We start from the raw sequence: 19,944 nt of genomic DNA, 5'->3' as shown, positions 1-19,944 counted from the left end.
TAACCCTTTGAAATGAGGAGGAAGGTAGCTATCATTTGACCCACTTTACAGGTAAGGAAACCAAGGCTCAGAGTCATTATGTCATGTCCCCCTAAAGTGACCAGTTCCTGGTATACTAATAAGGAGCACAGTCAGATCTGGAACTTAGGTCTTTTCACTTTTAGCTGAGTGTACTTCCTCTGCCCCATGCTACACCAGTCACTATTCAGTGCTGTGAAAGAACTGAATTTCAAAGTCCACTATTTCTTGTCTGGAACATAACTTTTCCCCCTTTAAGGATGCCACTTCCCTCCACAGCTAAGCATATTAGAGGAGCCCATTACCAGTTATGAAGTTCATGCCACTATCTAATTGGTCTCTGAAATACTGCCCCACCAAAGATGCAAAGGCATGTAAAGAAAGCAGTAAGGACTGAAATTATAGCAGGGATTAAAATGATGCTAAATTAATGCATTCCTTGGTTGCAGGATTATGAGCAAGTGTTATTGTGGATAAGGATTCCATTTTTTTTTTCTTCTATTAGAAACTCCATTCTCTTTAAAAGATCAACAAGAAGAACCAAAAGGGAATTCCCTAAGGTCAGCTCTGAGGAAACATAAACCTCTAATTCAATAACTCTGCTACTACTCCGAAAAAGGCTTTATTATTGCAACATCCATATGGAGCCAATTGGACATTAATGACTAATCAATCCCTCCGCTTTCTATTCTACTTAAAGTGTCACAAACCATGTTTAGATTAGCCCATTTCCTGCTTAGGATTGCTCAAGATGTCTTTTGTTCTTTCAGGACCAGCCTGATGGAGGCAGCTTAAACAAACACACGAGCAGAGTGGCGCAGGAGTTATAAAGTGCCATATGTGAATGAACAAAGGGGCTATACTGAAGTCTTTTGTGGTATTTGTTAATGTTTTTCATCTGAGCTTAAAAAGGCTTAATGACTTTGTGGTGAGCTGATGCATGTGGCTCGTGGCTTTGCAAAATGAAGGAAATTCTAACCAGTGATATGCCAGTCTGTGTTTTCAAGAGTCTCCTGCTTTAAGTTTCAGTGCCTGTGTTTACTTTTTTTTTCTTTTTAATTCTCAAGTTATATTTGCTTTACACAGATAGCTAAACAGAGTCCTTTATCTTGTTTCAACTATAGAATCCCAGGGCAGCTGGGACAACTTATGTGCTTCTTTACTTTAATGACCTGAAAGTAGCACAGAGCATCAACTATTCCACTTGTTATCTATCTACCGTATGTATGCACAGGAGGAGGGCTCACAAGATGTTGAGTCCAGGCAAAAAAGTAGCATTTAAGCTTGAACCAGAGACCACTGGGGATGAAATAAGACAATAACAGGTTCTGACTTTCTAAGATTTCAGGAGAACCAGGCTCAGGTTCAAGAAGATGCCCTTGGAGAATACAGAGGCTGGTGAAAAGCTGGTAGACTAAATAATTCATGTGGCTCTGCAGCTTCTGTCTTCATCCAACCCTAGTTCTTACCATTGACTCTACATGAAGAAGCACAAACCAAGGTGAAGCAAATCTCAGAGCTAGTTAACAAATATACCACTAAATCCATTCTCCATTTCTACACTTACTGATTGCCTTAGCCCTCGCTGTCTCTGTTGGAGAATCATAAAAACTAACCTTGTGGCTGCTATTCTTACTTCCAATTTTGAATTCTTTAGCTTGCATTTAAATACCTCCCCCTAGTTTCAGCCATCACAAATGCAATTCTGACCAGGAGATTCCTATATTTAAATTCTTCAGTGGCTCCCTAATGCCCAACATGATCTGCTCCCTACCCATTATGGCTCCAATACCATCTCTGGTTGCTTTATTTTGTTTAACAACACTAGTTCTCTACACACTGTGTTTTGATGCTAAGAATCCAAGCTTTTCCTAGAACTGACTGTCCATCTTGAGCACGTTAGGGATTATCTATTTTTATGTAATCCATGGATGTTTTTCATGATTGCCAGGTTGGACCAAGAATTCTAGCCTCCACAGATTCACCCTGTGCTTACCTCTATCTTAATTTTTTATCATGTTTATCCAAGTTACCAGTTTTATGGGCCCACATTCTTCATTAAACTGCTTACCCCAAAAGGGTCATTCACAACTGCATCCCCAGGGTCTAGTACATAGACTGGCATAAGGTAAATACTGAAATGCTTATTGGGACAGCAGAGAAGAGCAGACATCATCAACAGTGAGAATTTCAGACTCAGAAGTCTGCATGTTACATCAGCTCCTGGGAATTTCTGAAATCAGATTTTAAATGAAGTCTCACTTTCTTTCTTATATTCTGTTAAGTGTCTTGCAAGGATACCTTTGATGGGAAAATGTATCCATAGTTGTTTGAGACTCAGAGATTATTTGTTCTCATTTTACTTCCTTTACTGTCTTGCCACCAGCAGAATTCTGAGAAATAAGCCTCCCCACTTTCAGGAAAATCTTGGTAGGATGGTAAGACAAGTGTGAGCTTTTTGGAAATAGTAAATCTGAAAACTGTTTTAATGATTCGGCACATGTATCAAAATATACAATTGATGCACACACATTCAAACAATTATAGAAAGGGACCTTCCTTGAATAGCAGAAAATGGGTAAAACATGCTCATAGAATTAGAGAATTTTAACATGAGAAGGAGTTTAAAGATCACCTGGTCCACACTTCTCATTTCACATGAAGAAAATATGAGGTTTAGGAAGATCAAACTCTTCCTGAGTCTTACATTAGTATATGGCAAAATCATGCTGGCAACTCACATTTAACTAGCACTAAGATTGCACATTTACCATCAACAAAAATTTCTAAAACTGTCAGCCAGATTGTTTCAATGGCATCCAGACTTAGCTTTAAAACTTCTAGCAATTAATTTAACCAGTCTCTCCTCCTCATTTCATTTGTTCCAAGGAATCTGTCTTTTATTAGATTGGGAGATGCAGTTTATAGGTCCAGTAAAAGTTAATTTTTAAAGTTATGGATATGGAAATTGTATTAAAAGGAGATGGCTCAGGGCTTCGGGGCAATCAATTCAATCATATGGGGCACCAAAAGTTCTCCTTCCTGTGAATTGGTGAAAATATTGAAAGGTGCCAATATTTGTGTGGTTTGAAAGATTTTATTTTAAGTTTCTCAAGTTTCTATTTCTAATTAAACTCTTCTGCTTTTTAATGAAACCCATAGGAAAAAGCTACTCCAACAAAGGCGAACAGTTCAGGCAGCTCTTTTTGGAGAAAAGTGGGAAGCAGTGTGGTTCGGCTATTATGCACTCAGACAAATCTGAGTTTGAATTATAGATTTGACCTTTCCTACTTAAGTAACTTTGGGTAAATTATTTCCGTAAACTGTAGTTTCTTCTCCCTATGAAAGAGTGCTAATAATTTTTATTTTGCAACAGCACCCTGAAGAACAAATGGGAATTCATATAAATTTCTAACATAGAGACTAGAACCCAGTATCCACACACCAAACAGCAGTCCCCTTTAAAATGGTAGCAGTAGTAATGGCAACAGAACTAGTAGAATGTTTAGTAGAGTACTAAGAGCATAGCAGGTGATTAAGTGATATTTGTCCCCTTCCTAGATTTCCCTCACATCTGGGTGATGTTTCTCACACTTCATGTGCTGTTTTAAAAATCCACAAGTTAGCTGTAGGGTACAACTTATCCCTTAATGGAGCCTCTTTTCTGCTCCCAAAGCTAAAAATATATTTAAAAAAAAAAAAAGACTAAAATGTAATGAAAATGCATAAGGCCCAAACAAGAAAGACCATCTCACATCTCACCAGTTCCTTAGGCAGGAACAGTAACCAGACCTGGGTGCTTAGCCAGAGCCAGAAGAAAGGAAAAGACCATTATCTTATGAATTTACAGATCAGTTTTTTTTAAAAATGACTCATTGGAATGACAAAGGATTAGGATTATTGACTATGAAGTTCTAATAAATTCAGGGCAAGGAAGTTTCAAGGCACTTTAAAGTTGCTTTCCTTTCCTCCCTACTAAGAGCTCTGTAACTGCAGCGTTGGGTAGCTACTATCCTATTGTCTTTCGTCTTCATGCAGGACTGACCTTTTATCAGAATATTGAGCTGGTCCTGAAGCAACATGAAGTAATTTCTTCCTTGAAAATTATAAACACACACACATATACACGAGTAAGCTTTAATTTGTATTTTTAGTATTTTGTAGGGAGGGACAGTGATTAAACACAGGGGCACACACATCCCCAGCCCTTTTTATTTTTTATTTTGAGACAGGGTCTCACAAAGTTGCTTAGGCCCTCACTAAGTTGTAGAGGCTGTCTTTGAATTTGCAATTCTACTGCCTCAGCTTCCTGAGCTCCTGGGATTACAAGCATGCACAACCATATGAAGTTAGTATAAATTTTCAATGGTTTAATATATTGCTTCTGAATATTCTCTCCAGAGCTGAGATTTGGGATAATAAGTTTTAGTTCAGAGTTACTTTTTATGGCCTATTCCTAAATGTAACAGTTTGCAGTGTAATGCAAATGTTGATGTATTCTTTTAAAATTTATTTTATTTTATTTGTTCTAATTAGTTGTACATGACAGTAGAATGCATTTATACATTTTGATAGATCATACATAAATGGAGTGTAATCTCTCATTTTTCTGATTATACATATTGCAGGATCACATCAGTCACACAGTGACACATGTACATGAGGTAATAATGTCTGTTTCACTCTACTTCATTCCTTCCCCCATACCCCTTCCCCTCCCTTCACTCCCCTTTACCTAATGTAAAGTAACTCTATTCTTCCCTATCCTCCCACCCCTTACTGGGAATAAGCTTCCACATATTAGAAAAAACATTCGACCTCTGGTTTTTTGGGTTTGGCTTATTTCACTTAGCATGATATTCTCTAACTCCATTCATTTACCAGCAAATGCCAGAATTTCATTCTTCTTTAAAGCTGAGTAAAATCCCATCATATATATATACCACATTTTCTTTATCCAGTCATCTGCTGAAGGGTATCTAGGTTGGTTCCACGGTTTAGCTATTGTGAATTGAGCTGTTATAAACGTCGATGTGGCTGTGTCACTGTAGTGTGTGGTTTTAAGTCTTTTGGGTATAAACCAAGGAATGGGATAACTGGGTCAAATGGTGGTTCTATTCCAAGTTTTCTGAGGAATCTCCACACTGCTTTCCATAATAGTTGTACCAATTTGCATTCCCACCAGCAATGTATGAGGGTACTTTTTTCCCCCATATTCTCATCAGCATTTATTATTACTTGTATTTTTGATAATTGCCATTCTGATTGGAGTGAGATGAAATCTTGAGTAGATTTGATTTTTATTTCTCTAATTACTAGGGATGTTGAACGCTTTTTCATATATTTGTTGATTGATTGTATATCTTCTTCTATGAAGTGTCTGTTCAGTTCCTTAGTCCATTTATTGATTGGGTTATTTGGGGTTTTGGTGTTAAGTGTGTTGATGTATTCTTATACAGTCTCTTCAATCTGACTCCATGACCTACCTTAGGGAACCATATCTAAGGTGTAAGTATCCACTGAACAAAAAGAATTTTGAAAAAAAAAAAAACACTCCCAAGTGACAGGCACAGGTACTAGACTGATCTGCAAAGTATTGATCAGCCACAACAGACAAAGTGGAAATCATCCTTATGTGTGTAATATATCCAGGAGGAAAGGAGTTACTTTTAATTTTGAATGAAAATCCACCTAACACCTGCTCAGCTTTCTCAAGCTATAACATGGAAAGACATCCAGCTGAGCATTCCCTCTGCAAAGAAGTTATAAAGAGAACAGAGGAATATAGAGACTAATAGAGCTCCAAGACCAAGCTAACTGCTGCTTTTTCATTATTATTAACCTCTGGAATCTAGGTCAATCTTTAATAACTAAAGGTTAATGCCTATTTGGTGGCAAAGTTTAAATTCCTCAGACTGGCACTCAAGGCCCTCTGCAACATGGAATTCAGCTCTCTTTAGAACATATTCAACTCAGCAAATATTTATTGAGAGGCTTTGTGTTGGGCTTGGTGGAGAACACAAAGATGAGAAACAAGATACCTCTCACCTGGAGTTTCCTGTGTGCTTCATTGTCTCTGTGTCTGTTTGGATTTTTCCCTCAACTAAATGCTCTTCCCCTGCTCTTTGCTTATCTAATTCTAGATTTATTTCCAGTCCTACTTCTATCAATGGCTTCTAGAATTGCTGCTGTCCACAAAGCACTGCAGCTTCTTCCTCCAAAAAGTCTTTCTTTTCTGTTTTTCTAAAGATGTCCATGAACATGTTGCTTTGCTTCCTATGTGTACTAACATTATAATTCAAACTATGTTACTAGCTCTTGGAAAATAAAATATAGTCTGATTTTTTAAATCTTTTTTTTCCCCATGCCCATAAAAGTACTGTGTTTATGAGAAATAATCATAAAGTTCTATCTTGGTTGAACACATGGATAAAACTCAAGATTGCAAGGCCCTGAGTACAGACAGATTCTAGTTGGAAAGAATAGGCACTGGAGATTTCATTCACAGAGAACTACCTCTAAAAATTTAAAAACAGACAACAGATAGTAGGTGAAAGTAAACTGGGCTAGATAAGCAGAATAAAAAGAGACAAGCAATCTAGTAGAAGAGAGTCAAACATAAGAATATCTTGGTTAAAGAACAAATAATAGGGAGACAGTAACAGAAAATAAGGGAGGGCTGCAGAGATACTGACTATTTGTAACACATTAATTTTCAGAACTTGGAGAAAAGGAAAGAGCCAAGTAGGAAAAGCTTGGTCTCAAATCCAATCTTGACCTTAAGCAGAGAGAATTTAAAGAGCATTCAAAATTGGACTAATGCTTTTCAAATCTCACCAGCTTCAGGTTAGGCTGAATTCTACAGCCTGCATGTGGAAAGCCAAGTGTCTCTTTCTGCCAGGAGAGAAGGATTCTGGGACAGGGACCTAGACAAAGTTCATACTCCAAGCGTCAGTTGAAACATGGTAGATAGATTTCTATCAACCAGAGGTTTATTCTAATGTGTTGATTTATGTGAAACAGACATACATACTGCTGAGGAAGCAAAGACTAATTTTGTAGTCCAACTGGGAACATATGCTAGCTGTTCTTAAGAGTCTAATTTCCATGGTGGATGGTATTAATCTTTGTCACTCAGTTGCTGTAGGGTTGGGAATCACTTCTGTGTGATTCAGTAATGGCACAGGAGGGCATTTTCCCTCAGGGCACAGATACTTCATCAGAAATGTAGATCATTTTTTGAATTACATACACAGTCATTGACACCTCTTTAGAAAATGCAACTCAACGAGAAACCAGTTACTGGGCAGGGCTGGGTTCCTCTCTAAAGAGACACTGGGTCTTTGATTGGGCTTTCATGCTGAAATAACTATGAGAGCAGGTTGAGTTCCCTTTATGGAGTATTAGGGGATGGAGTTATACAAGAATCTTGACATTTCACTCTCTTGCCCCATCAGGACTATCCATCACTTGGAGAGTTCAATGGAAATTGTTTTCTACCAACATTAAAAGTTATTTGGGAGCTTTTAAGACACAGCAAATATATTTCTTTAAGAGAAGTTTATTTGCTTGTTTAAGAGCGCTGCACTTTATATATAGTGCTGATATAAACTGGTGCACAGGATCCTCTAAAACTGTTTATATCCACAGTAAAATACATTTTTGTGATACTCATACAACAGAGTTAGTCCAGAGCCAAGGGCTTCGTGAACTCTGCTTATCTCCTAGCCTATGTGGCTATTACTCATCTTCACCATGTCTTGGGCCTCCCTCACTACCCATTCTGGCCTCAATCTCAATCTGCTGGTTCTGCAGAGACTCCTTTGCCTATTTGTGTCCCTGAGATGCCTAGAAACATGATGGTAGGCAGATAGGGGAGGCTGGATCCATATCCCTATTGCATAGCTCTGGCTAATGCTCTCTCTGATATACTGGGCTCTTTTCTTTTTATACACAAAATTCCTCATCTTTTATTCCTGATACATACCCTAGTAGTCCTATACTTCTTGAAGAGTATGCCATCTCTGGTATATTTCTACGATAACAGCATTTTTTTTAGAAAATTATACAAGGTCCCTAATTGATACTTGCTACATTGTAGTTGACTTTAAGGTAAATGAGTTCAATTATATGACAGTAAAATTAGAGTTTAAAAAAATGATCAACTAGGACACATCTATATCAACTTCCTCCCCCATAGATGAGAAAACGACTAGGTTGGAACAACTAGAATTCAAGTCTTCTAGTTCTTGAGCAAATATCTGAAGGGCAAAGGATGTCATGTGGAGAAATGATAAGTTTTAGTCTGTCAGAGACCAGAAGTCAGATTAGAACCAATGGGTAGATGTTACAAGGAAATAAGAGACAAATTTGACCATACATTTGGCTTACAGAGACCTAAAAGAATTAGAGAAAGCATCTCTAGACAAAGTCAGTTTGCTGTCATTAGACAGTTGGAGGCATTTGAACAGAAGTGAAGTGACCACTTGTCACGGATATGAGAAGGGATTTCTTGGCTGAAATTGCACATTTCATGACCTCTCTTCTTTATTCCAAATTGGAGAATCTAAGTGTTGCAATGTGAAGCACTGTATTCTGGTGGGCTTGACCTAATGACCTTCACATTCCAAAGTACAAGCAGTTATAGAGTTTAAATCCCACCCAGATTAGGCTACAGTTTGCCTCTGCTGCCTTGAATGAGTCATGAATCATGGAATCAATCTTCCTTTTCCATCAGGAGTAAAAACCCAGGGAGGGGAAGAGAAATGAGAAAAGCATCAAAGATTTCCAAGAGTGTGGATCAAAGGAGAAGCAGGATTTTCAAGACAGGACGTGTGTATTAAGTGGTGCATTTTGAAGAAAAAAGAGAAAACATAGCAGTCTCTGCTCTTTGTCCATAAACAGAAAGCTTAAACTGACAATAATAAAACTATCCTGAGATATGGAACTTAGAAGCAATCATAGATTCCCAGAAGAAGAGTGGGGGAGAAAAAGAAGTATAAGAAGAAGTTTTCAGAAGGGTAATACCCTCTTGGCTGGGATCTAATTCATAAATTCAGTGTAAATCTATAAAAGACTTCTAAACAAACCTGAGAACAACAGTCCTAAACAGGAACATTCAAGCTGCACATATCCATTTCTGTTCAAATCAATGTAAGCTTTTAAATGTGGAGTTTAGTAAGTTGCAGCCCATTCTAATTCAAGGGTCCAAAGTTATCCAGAGATACAGAGTTCATCCTTAAATAAAGGTTTATATTTCACTGCTCCCCACATCAAAATGAGGTACTGTCTCCCTTTGAGGTTGGGACACAATAGTTGAATATGAAAATTTTAAAAGATTTTAGAAGAATGTTTTCTTACCCAAACCATACAACAAAACCATATGAAACCCTCGGTTTAAGAGAGAAACCCCCAGTAGAAGAGAGACAGAGAAAAGATGGAAAGAATATATTTTAAAAAACCAAATCACAACTACTGTTGCTGGGGAAGGGAAGGAAAGTGAGAGAGGAGGAGGACCCAACTCTGAAAGATAATTGGGAGATATTACTGGAAAGGAGTTCTGATTAATAAATAGTAAAGCTCAACAAACATGAAAACTCAATTAAGCAAGTAGCACAAATATATTCTTTAAGATATTGCTCTCTTATATTTTTGCAAAAATCAAAAGGACCCTATTGTGGATAGATCATCTTTCATAGAAGAAATACACCCAGTGTTTTGTGGAGATTCTAACAGCAATCATGGATTTGGAAGGGACCTTAGAGATAATCAAATCCAACATGAATCTTAAAAGAGATAAAGAACTTAAGTCCTGAGGCATTACTCATTTGTTTTCAGTCATTTAGCAAAGGAACTTAAATCCAGATCTCCTAATAACCAGGCCAGAACCCTTCCTACTATACTGTGCAACTTTGAAATTAGGAGGGTTGGGATAAGAATTGCACTCTTGCCTAAGCAGAACAAGGAAAGGGAAAATGCCATACAGAAAGTCCACAAGAAGTTTAACAGCTGTTCATCATTCTTAATACATGGTGACAGACTCAACTAATCAAGTCCTCTCCTCCTTCCGTGTCCTATGTGGAAGAAAACAGATTGTGTGTACTCAATACATGTTAAGCCTTCAACCACTTCAAAGTATAACAAGACCTTAAACATGTTTCCTAAGTCTCCAGCACCAATGAGTTTGAGGCTTTATAAATATCATGGTGAACAAGAAATGCTGTCTTGTCACATTCAAGCCAAATAACAGCTGGACTTTAAAAATAAAATTTTGAAGGCATTTGCCTTTTATATTTTTAATTTCTGTTTTCCTTGCTTATGGTTTTGTCATTCGATTTTGATGAGTGGTTAATACACATGCACAGCTGCCTCCTTTGGTGACCTTTTCTTCACTGCCTCCATGCCCAGGGCTATGAAGCAGGTCTACAAATTGCTTACTAAGTGATATTGTCATTTTCACGGCTGGCAGACGTCTTCCTGGGAAGCCTGACTCAAACAGGGGCTCATTTTCTGGACTGACTTAATTTAGTCACTTCAGAAGCCTGACGGGAGGAGTGGAGGCAGGGCATAACCCTTTACACTGTTCCAAAGCTGGAGGGAGCTTGCATCATGCATGGACCAAGGGAGAGGACCTCCTGAGCTAAAGGCACAGAACTCACCTGCCACCTCAGCTTCCCCCTAAGGAGCTTTTACTCTGAATTCTCTGTAGAGGACAATGAAGTCCTGCTCTTCTTGGTAATTTTTCTCAGTGATAATAATGTTATATGTATATACATATTTCTCTTTTAATTTTTTGTCTTTCCTCACTAGTCCATGAGACCAAGAGATCAGGGACATATCTGTTTTGCTTGCCATGGTTTACCCAGGGTCTAGTTCAAGAACCACCACACTAGTGGCACTCAAGTGTTGGTTGGTTGCATTGCTGGACCACAGACTTGTGAAGGAGCAAAACATTTTTTTCCTTATTCTGATTCTTCAGTTCCTTTTAAATCTTCCGACTAACGGGAAAAGGAAGGAACAAAGTAGAGAAAGCATTATGTGTACCTGTTATCTACTCTGACTTTAGTAAGAACTGCAACTCCAGCAGGCTTTGAAAACAGCTCACACTTGAACAGATGCCAGGAAATAGGCTGAAGTCAGCAGAAGGCTGCTCCCCCTCCCAGCAGTCCTCACAAAGGCACTGCACTTCTGTCCGTATTAGAACAGGTAACTTGACTCCATTCATGAACTCACAGTCCCCCAAAAGCACATGAGGTCTCAATGGCAACTCTGGGCAAGCTTCTGAAGGGAGGTTTTCACACGCTCCTTAAGCTCCTGGGCCACTACAGCCCTTCTACTGTTACACTCAGCAGGCCTTGCTGCTGTGTGTGACGGAGTAACATGAGAGCTGCCATACAGCATGACCTGCTATATTTAGGGAGAGGAAATGGGACATACTGAGGAAGGTCACAAGGAGTTTGTTCAGAAAAACGAAGCACTGCATATTTATCAGTACACATGGTACACATACAGGGGTGCAGTGAGGCAGGTTGAAATTTGAGCCTGGCATCAAATCTCAGTTCTACTCTTACTAGCTATGTGACCCTACCACGTTACTTAATTACTCTCAGTCTCAATTTTCTCATCTTTAAAATGGAAAAAAGATAATAATGCCTTCTTTATGGAGTGTACAAAAATTAAATAAGAAAATGTGTATTAAAAACATATTCTCTGGCATGTAAGTGCTTGAAAAATGTTTGCTTTAAAAAAGTAATTAGAAAATTCAGTTTGAATCTAGACAGTCTGGGTGTTGAATGGAATTTCCAAAGATATTTTTATAAAATATGTTTCTCTACAGTTCAGTTTTAAATTTTTCCCCTTATAATGTGTTTCTCTACAGTTCAGTTTTAAATTTTTCCCCTTAATAACTTCATGATTATTAATAATGATACACAAACTATCAACTTGATTATCAACATTTCAGAAAGGCAACTGACTATATTTTTAGCCAGTATACAGTTAATTAAGAAACCAATTGAAAAGGGGGAATGACAGATTAAGTCTGTTAGAGCAAGGGGTAAGGTGGTGGAGTTCTATAACTCCTAGTCTATAGCCCAGTGAGCAGAATAAATACTGGAAGGTGATGAAAATATTTATTTCATATATATAATCAAAGATTTAAGTGCTCCACAGTATGATCTTCCAACAAGGTTCAAATGAGACAGACCTGAAACACTTCTTTGAAGACTTTCAGGCCAGCTACCACATCTGTGCAGTAGTCAGATGGTTAACTATGCAAGTTCCATCATCTGGACTCCATGGCTCCCCATACAGGGGAACCTCAACCCTCACCAGTGGAATACCTGCCCTTCTGAGGGCCTGTGAAAACGTCAATGTGCTCTTGAAACATTCTTCAAGGAGGACAGCAAGTCTAACTCGAGTTTTAAATCCTTTATCCCCAATTCCTACTCATCTTCCTCTTTCTCTTCCTCTCCCTTCCTTCCTTTTCCTTTCTTTTTCCTCTTCAACCCCTCCCTCCAACCTCATACACCCCAATCAGAATTTATTTTAACACCTTGCCCTCAGGACTATCATCAAACATTAGCCTCTTCTGCTGATATTAAATAACTGCTTTCTGGAAACTCTCTGAAGTGCTTCCTAATGTCCCTTAGTGCATATGCCAGGGATTCTAAACTGCCTGGGAAGTCCCAGTTCAGATGCTGCTGTGAAATGTCTTCATGTATTTTCAAGGGATTAGGGTCCTGGAAGAAATCCTGCCAGTAAAAGGGATATTGGTAAGATTCTTCCCCTCAAGCTAAAAAAGGATTTTAGCAGGGACCAAGATGGGTGAAGTATCGCGTTACTCTGAAGAGAACAAATTAATCTTCCCTGACTGGTGGGACAGATTCTGCCAAAGAAACAGCTAACGGGAAAACCAGTCCCAACTCTGTGATGACACAGTAAATAACCAGGCAACATTACTACCGAAGTGCTGACCTAACCTATAAATTGTACCCAGCCTCTGGGGAGCAATTTCTGCTGATGTGCTGCTTGTGCATTTAAGACAAACAAACAAAAAAGGAAGAGAGGCGGACAGGCATCAATGGTGCCATAAGTAAACACTCTGAGAGGAAGGTGGCTCCTTCCACCAGACTTTCAGCAGACTTCAGTGATGGTTAGTGCCAACACACAGAATAGGTCTTTCCTAAACAACAGGAAAGTTTATGCCAAATTTGCCACAAACCATCACTTAATCCCCTATACTTGACTGTACTAGGAGTCACTTGATTTGGAATTAAAAAAGAGAACTACAACTCCTCTCTTGTTTCTTCCTTTTCTTCTTTTTCCCCCCCTTAACAAGAATGCGGTGAGGTGGATGCAGCACAGAAGGCTATTGTTCATTAGAATGTAGAGGGTTCTTTTGTTTTAAAACAGTAAAATGACACCTTAAAGTACTTTGATTGCTATATGTTCAGTAATATGGGATCTAGCAGCTTCTCAAAGTCCTCAACTTTGTATGTGTACTGAAGAACAACATTTCTTTTCTTTGCCAGAACTCTAGCTGGTGACTCCCAAGAAAGGCCATAAAGATCCTACATCCAACTCAAACACCTTTAGAAACACATAGAGCAGCAGAAAAGAGCTACAGAAAAGCCACTCACCCTCCGCATCTTCTGGCCGAGTAAGGTCGATGACACCTGGGCCCAGTTTTCCATCTTCATTTGATTTTCCTGTTAACTGGGGCCCCAAATTCTCAAAGCGTGTTCTTTCCTAGAGGAAAGAATAATCAGAGGCTTATTCCAGCTTCCAAAGCAGCCACTTTTTCTATCTTGCTTAATAGGTAGAACTTGGATTTGCAAGCATCAATTCTGATCCACTTGAGTTCTGAAAAATCTTTCAGGAAGATTCTGGTGGAGCCTGGTATGGCACTGAGAGCAGGGACAGCATCTAAAGCATAATACCTGTGAGGAAAGGAAACTTGAAATGGGGAACCTGCCAGAGCGTCTCTGCACATCTCCTCTGTATTGGATTTGTTTCAGTAATCTGAAAGGAATGCAATAGAATTAAGACAAATGTTCAAAAGCTTGACAGAGCAGTTCCTATTAAAACACATTTCTACATTTAATGGGAGAGGAATTCTCCCATTTACAGATCATACTTTGCATTGGTGTTCCTGGGGAAATACAAATTAGAATTTTATGCACCAGGATTTCAAAAACCAATCTCTCAAAGCAGGTAGACTAAATGATGGCATTGAGACTACTGTTTTGCCTGAGTTTCACCTGTGACTTTCTGGGAACTGAGAAGATATCACACCTAGTCAATCAGGAAGCCAGGTAAGTTAAATACCCTGCCCCTTTAGGAAGGAGACCCAGAGGGGCTTTGCACATTCACCAGTTTTCTAGGAGCAGGAGTCTGTCGAAGCATCACAGCGAACAGAGCTCTGCAGCTCTCTGGATCAGTAGCAAAGGGCTCATTGACCATCATTAATATGGTGTTCTTGTCTGCAGAAACCCAGCACGTGTTCCCCCCTCTCGCCTCCTTGCTACTCTCCAGACTCAAACTTGGCTTTGTGTTATGCTTATGAATGAATGAAACCTTGTTGTTCATTACTATGAAACAATATTAAATGTCATGTCAGCTTGAATTTACAGACATGAAATAGCAGCTTCCAGCTCCGGGAATGGTTTCTGCATGTTATACTTAATGCATTATGCAGCAGTAGAGTGCTGATTGCTGTTCAGTCTATTGTTCAATGACCTAGTTCTGTACTGAGCATGTTCGGCATTAGATGGAAACACTCTGAGTGTTCTCTTCTCTAAGATGTTTAGAAACTTGGAAATATTCTTAAAGAGCAAACATACAATTACTTGATAGAGGCTGTGCCTCATTTGTACAGTCTCACTACATTTGTGCTTTCTAATATGATTATTTTTGAATATCATTATATTTCTATAATTAATTCCCATCAGTCAAATTGTGCAGGAAGTCTTCCAGTTCCCCTTCATCATGGAATTTGTTGAAATCCATGTTGGAGGAAAACACAGCATAAACCTTGCCTTAATCTAGCACCATTTCCATGAAAGATCTGCAACAAAAATTATAACCATGAATTTCTTGAACTGGGTAATGGTAACTTGTTGTAATAGCAATATATGGGGAAACCTCTGAAAATATGACACTTTTTTAAAAGACAGAATGAAAATAAAAACCAAATCAAGTACAGTTCCCTAATATCTTCTTGTGTGAAAACACTGTTGCCCAAGAACAAATTAACCCAGATGCAGGACACAACAAAAAGCAACCACAAGCCATGTGGGAGTTTCACACATTGTCAGGGGAAGGACAGCTGCTTTTAATCAGCCAATTCCTATTTTTGAGTAGCACTTTTACTTGTCATGATGTAAGGAAAAAGAATTAAAGTGAAGATGAGTAGTACCAGGGAAAGCAAAATATTCAACCTTTGTTTTCTCACATTGTTTCACATTTCAAATATTTGCATGTGAATGCTTTCCCTACGTTAAATGCAAAAAGAGTTTTGATGTGACACCTGCAATCTTCTTGGAAGAACAACCTTTAACTGTATTTTTATGGGGGGAAAAAACAACTTTCTCTGAAAATCAACAGACCGTGCTACCTATCAATATGCATATTTCAAGTATCTTTCTAGTCATTCATTCTCTTTGATTTTACCAGAAAATATTCTCAGTGAAAAAAAAATAAAGTTCCTGAAAGAATATCAATATTTTGACAAGGAAGGAGAAGAGGGAAAATTACATGCCATGGTTTGTAAAATCCTAAGACAACAAAGCTTACATGATGATAATATCTTTTCTTTTATAAAAATGAAGTGCACTCACAATTCAGTAGTATCAGCTTGTTTTTAATCATAACAAAAAACATTCAGAACATTCAACAACACATTCACAGTGTCTTTGAAGTCATACATTTTTCTGACTTCATTGAAAAAAATTCTTTTGCAAAGATACTTTCCCTATAAAATATCAATATTTTGACAGAGTAGAAGACAAGGAAGAATATTCCATGAAAAACTTGTTAAATAGGCAGAAAATAAATCAATGATAAAAACTGTTTGGGGTAGCAGGTTGCATTTTTAAATTTGATAGTATTAAGCACTGTGTTTGAGATTAAAGGAGGACTCGGCAAAGCCATGCCCTTTCATATAAATTTCCACCTTGTCTCCCAGTAGATTTCCTTCTTTTCTTCAAAGAATAGCTCAGAATATTTATTTGCCAGCCACATAACTGTAAGATAAGAGGGCCTGATGTCTACAAGTTAGGTCTGGGCAGCTGAACTAAGCAAAAATTTTACCAATGAGGTTGAACACGAGCCTAGTAAATACAGGATGTGGACATGAACAGAGAGATACTTTAGTTCCAAGAAGTTTAAACTTCTGACTATCACATGCCAATGGGTATGCCCCTACATGGAACAAATATAGACAGTGGGTGGCAAGTTCTTAAGTCCAAATTTCTACCACACACTTGAACCAATCCTCACAATGTACATAGCTCCAGAGAAAGGTATTTTGGAGACTTAAGAAAAATACCTCAATGCTAATATAATCACACCCCCCACCCCCAGAAAATTCCCAATCTTCATATTGACAGTGAAATGCACATTTTACATGCAGCAATGTGATAAGACACTTACTTATGCATTGTCAGTCACAAACATGCAGTCAACATAAAAGTTATTGAAAAAAATTAAAGTCAGCTCTGCCGTGTTGTTGGACTGTTGGCTCTCTAAGTGCTTTGAAATTATGATGTATGAGGTAGACGTTGCATATTAAATAAAGATATTTAAATGATAAAGCCCCCTTTAGTGAGAGCTGATGAATGTTAAATGTTACAAGCCACAAGATGGTAGCATCCATCATCTTCACATATTATCAGAGTCAATGACAGGGCAGCTTCACTGATGACAGATAGACTGCTGCATTATTATCCCTTATTTCCAGAGTCACTGAACAAACCATTCAACTCCTTAGGCATTATTTTTAACTTTGCATTAAATTAGCAACTTTTCCCTCCCTACCATGGCAAGATTGATCAATTATATTTTTGCATCAGTGGAGAGAGAGAATGGATTTGGGGTAAATAAAGGACCAGAGGTTTGTTTTCATCTAGGAAAAAACCTACTTCCTCTTACTGGCAACAAATGTAAAATTGTGATCTGGGGAAAGAACAGCAATGAAACAGTAAGCACACAATAATGGCTTTTCTTTGCACTTAGATAAAAGCTGAATTTTTGATGTGCACAGTATATTTTAATAAAATTTTATATACTATGTTTTATACACTTATTGGCTATTCCATAATAATGTGTGTGCTAACAGTAAAATTGCTCTTAAATTTATGTGTGTTATTTATACGTTCCCACGTAACAATGCTTTTTGTTGTAAAAAATATTCTGTTTATTAATGTAACTTTACAACCACTGCATCCAAGATCCGTGGTAAATTAATGACATTTTTATTATTTTATAGTGTCATTAAATTTTTACTGATCACTCCATCAAACAGAGGCAGTAAAGGCCATAATGTAAACTGGGACACTTAGATCAGGCAGCAGGAAGACATTCCATATAGTCTGAAGAAAACTGCTAGCAATAAATGATATTTATACCATCTTTAAGCATGTGAGAATACTTGGATAAGTTTGGCAAAACTGTTTCAGTAGTAGAGTGGATTGTGTACTTAAATAACAGTTTGCTTGCCAGCGAGACAAGCCTTTTTCAAACCATATGCAAGATGACTGATCACAGGCATCTCCTAAAAAACAATACACGGAATATAATGATGTGCCGGGCACCTTCCCTCTGGATTACCAAGACTGACCAGACTACACCAGTCTCAAATTCTGTAAACAGGGTCCCCTTTTCTACAGTCTGAAGGGGGAAAATGGCACATGCTGAGAGAAGCTTTTTGTTTGTTGCTTTGCAAACAAATATATTTCATTTAAGTAGACATGTCTAGACAATGATGCGATATATTTTATGCCAATGGCCCAAATGAGAAGCACTGTACCAACCTTTATTCAAAAGCTTATTTCTGAAGAATGTCTGAATATGGGGTCATTTATAGTAGCCACACAACAAACGATTAGGGGGCCATTTCCTCTATTGCTGTTAAAAATGGGTAAAAAATAATCATCCTGTGTTATTTCATATGTAAAATACATTATAATTAGGATGCTCTCTACACTGCCTCTCTTAAATAAACTTAAATGTGTGTTATTAACTAATTGCCAGATATTCTATTTATGTAGATAGAAGACAGTAAATAGAAAATTCTATGCTCATATAATTGTGGATTTAGTAGCACCTATCTTCTACATTGGAATCTGGTACGATTCTTTTTAAGTAAACAAGAATTTTGTTGTTTCATACCCAAATATGCATTTAATATTAAAGACTTTTCCAACTCTTTCAAATTTGTAATAAGGAATTTTGCAGGAAAGGTTAATACTGAAGCCCCATCACGTTCTTTGTGTACTCCTGAAGCAGAATTTTCTAAAAAACAACAAATATGTACATCATGAATAGAAATTCTCTAAGGCCACCACAATACTTTGAGATATTATCTATCCCCAAAGTTTCAGTTATGTCTAAGTTACTGAGTGCTTTCTGAATGAATTCTTGTTATTTTCATACCAGCTCCAAACTTCAATCTTTCTGGACATGTGATTTCCACTTATTTCAGTGAATCTCTAACCCAAGAAAATGCTTTCCTAAATTAAAAGACTTCCCTGCAAAGCAGCTTTCCCATACCCAGCTTCCTTCCTGTCCTGTGTTTACATCAATGCAAACGGGACATCAGTACTTGCCTCACAACTTTCCTTCCCCTTCTCTGTCTAGTCAATCATCCAGGGTTGCTGATTTTCCTTCTTAGAGATCCTGCTGTGGTCTCTCCCCTTGATGTCTTTCTACCATCTCTAACTACCTGAGCACGTGTCTTCCAGTCCCGGTACCTAACCTCACTGCTTGCACTGTCCTCCCCAGTCCATCTCCTCACACTCCTTCCTCACATGTTCTACTTCATGTCTCTAATTCAAAACTTTCCAGGGCTTCTTATTTGCTATTGCATTTCAGCCACCACCCCCAACAACTTTCAAGGCATTTCATTTACTGCTCCCCATACATTCTACATTCTCCCACCATACATCTTCTACTCCAGGGGGACAGTGACCTGCCTTCCAATAATAATACCATGATCATGCCTTCTTCATGGATGCTTGCATGTTTCCTTCTTTCTACTTGCCAAGTCCTATTCATATTGAAAAGCCTGTTTTCCATGAACTCTGTAACCTCTCTAAACTACCTAATTTTTGATATGTCAAAATTCTTAGTCTTCACTGTGACTAAAAGATTCAAGCAGAACAATTGTAGAGGTGAAAAAATTTATTAGAGGGCTCACAGTTTCAGAGATCTTAGTTCTTAGAAGGCTGGCTCCATTTTTTAGGGATTGAGGTGAGGCAGAACAACATGGAATAAAAGTGTGGTGGAGGGAAGCAACTCACATGGTAATCAGGAAGCACACAGAGAGAGAGAGAGAGAGACAGACTCCACTCTCCAAATATAAAATATATACCCCCTAGGCACACCCCCAATGAACCACTTCCTCCATACACTCCACCTACCTCCAGTTACCACTCAGTTAATTCCATCAGAGATTAATTCACTGAATGGGTTAAGGCTATAACCCAATCGTTTCTCCTCCAAATCTTGCATTTGCTCACATGTGAGTTTTAGGGGGACACCACACCTAAAACATAACACCCCTAGTTATATAGTACCATGTTAACAAATTAGAGTTTGGCTCATGTACCTTGCCAAGTCTGCCCCAGCAACATCAAAAGATTTACAAGCCAGCAACTATATCTCAGACCTTTTTTATATATCATGCACAGTGTTTAGCATTAGTGC

At 38.1% G+C, this 19,944-nt stretch overlaps 1 protein-coding gene across 20 annotated transcripts in view; it reads right to left on the bottom strand.

The window, feature by feature from the left end:
* The window catches only part of Sox6 (SRY-box transcription factor 6), a 556,749-nt gene that overhangs the window by 31,347 nt on the left and 505,458 nt on the right, over positions 1-19,944 (bottom strand). For all 20 annotated transcript variants that reach the window (XM_047516550.1, XM_047516548.1, XM_047516547.1 and 17 more), the window contains one exon: positions 13,659-13,767. In XM_047516550.1, coding sequence (XP_047372506.1) covers positions 13,659-13,767 — 109 coding nt within the window. The remainder of the gene's footprint in view (positions 1-13,658; positions 13,768-19,944) is intronic.

This window comes from Sciurus carolinensis, chromosome 11, assembly GCF_902686445.1.
Source record: "Sciurus carolinensis chromosome 11, mSciCar1.2, whole genome shotgun sequence".
NCBI lineage: Eukaryota > Metazoa > Chordata > Mammalia > Rodentia > Sciuridae > Sciurus > Sciurus carolinensis.
This window is presented reverse-complemented; position numbering and strand designations above follow the sequence as displayed.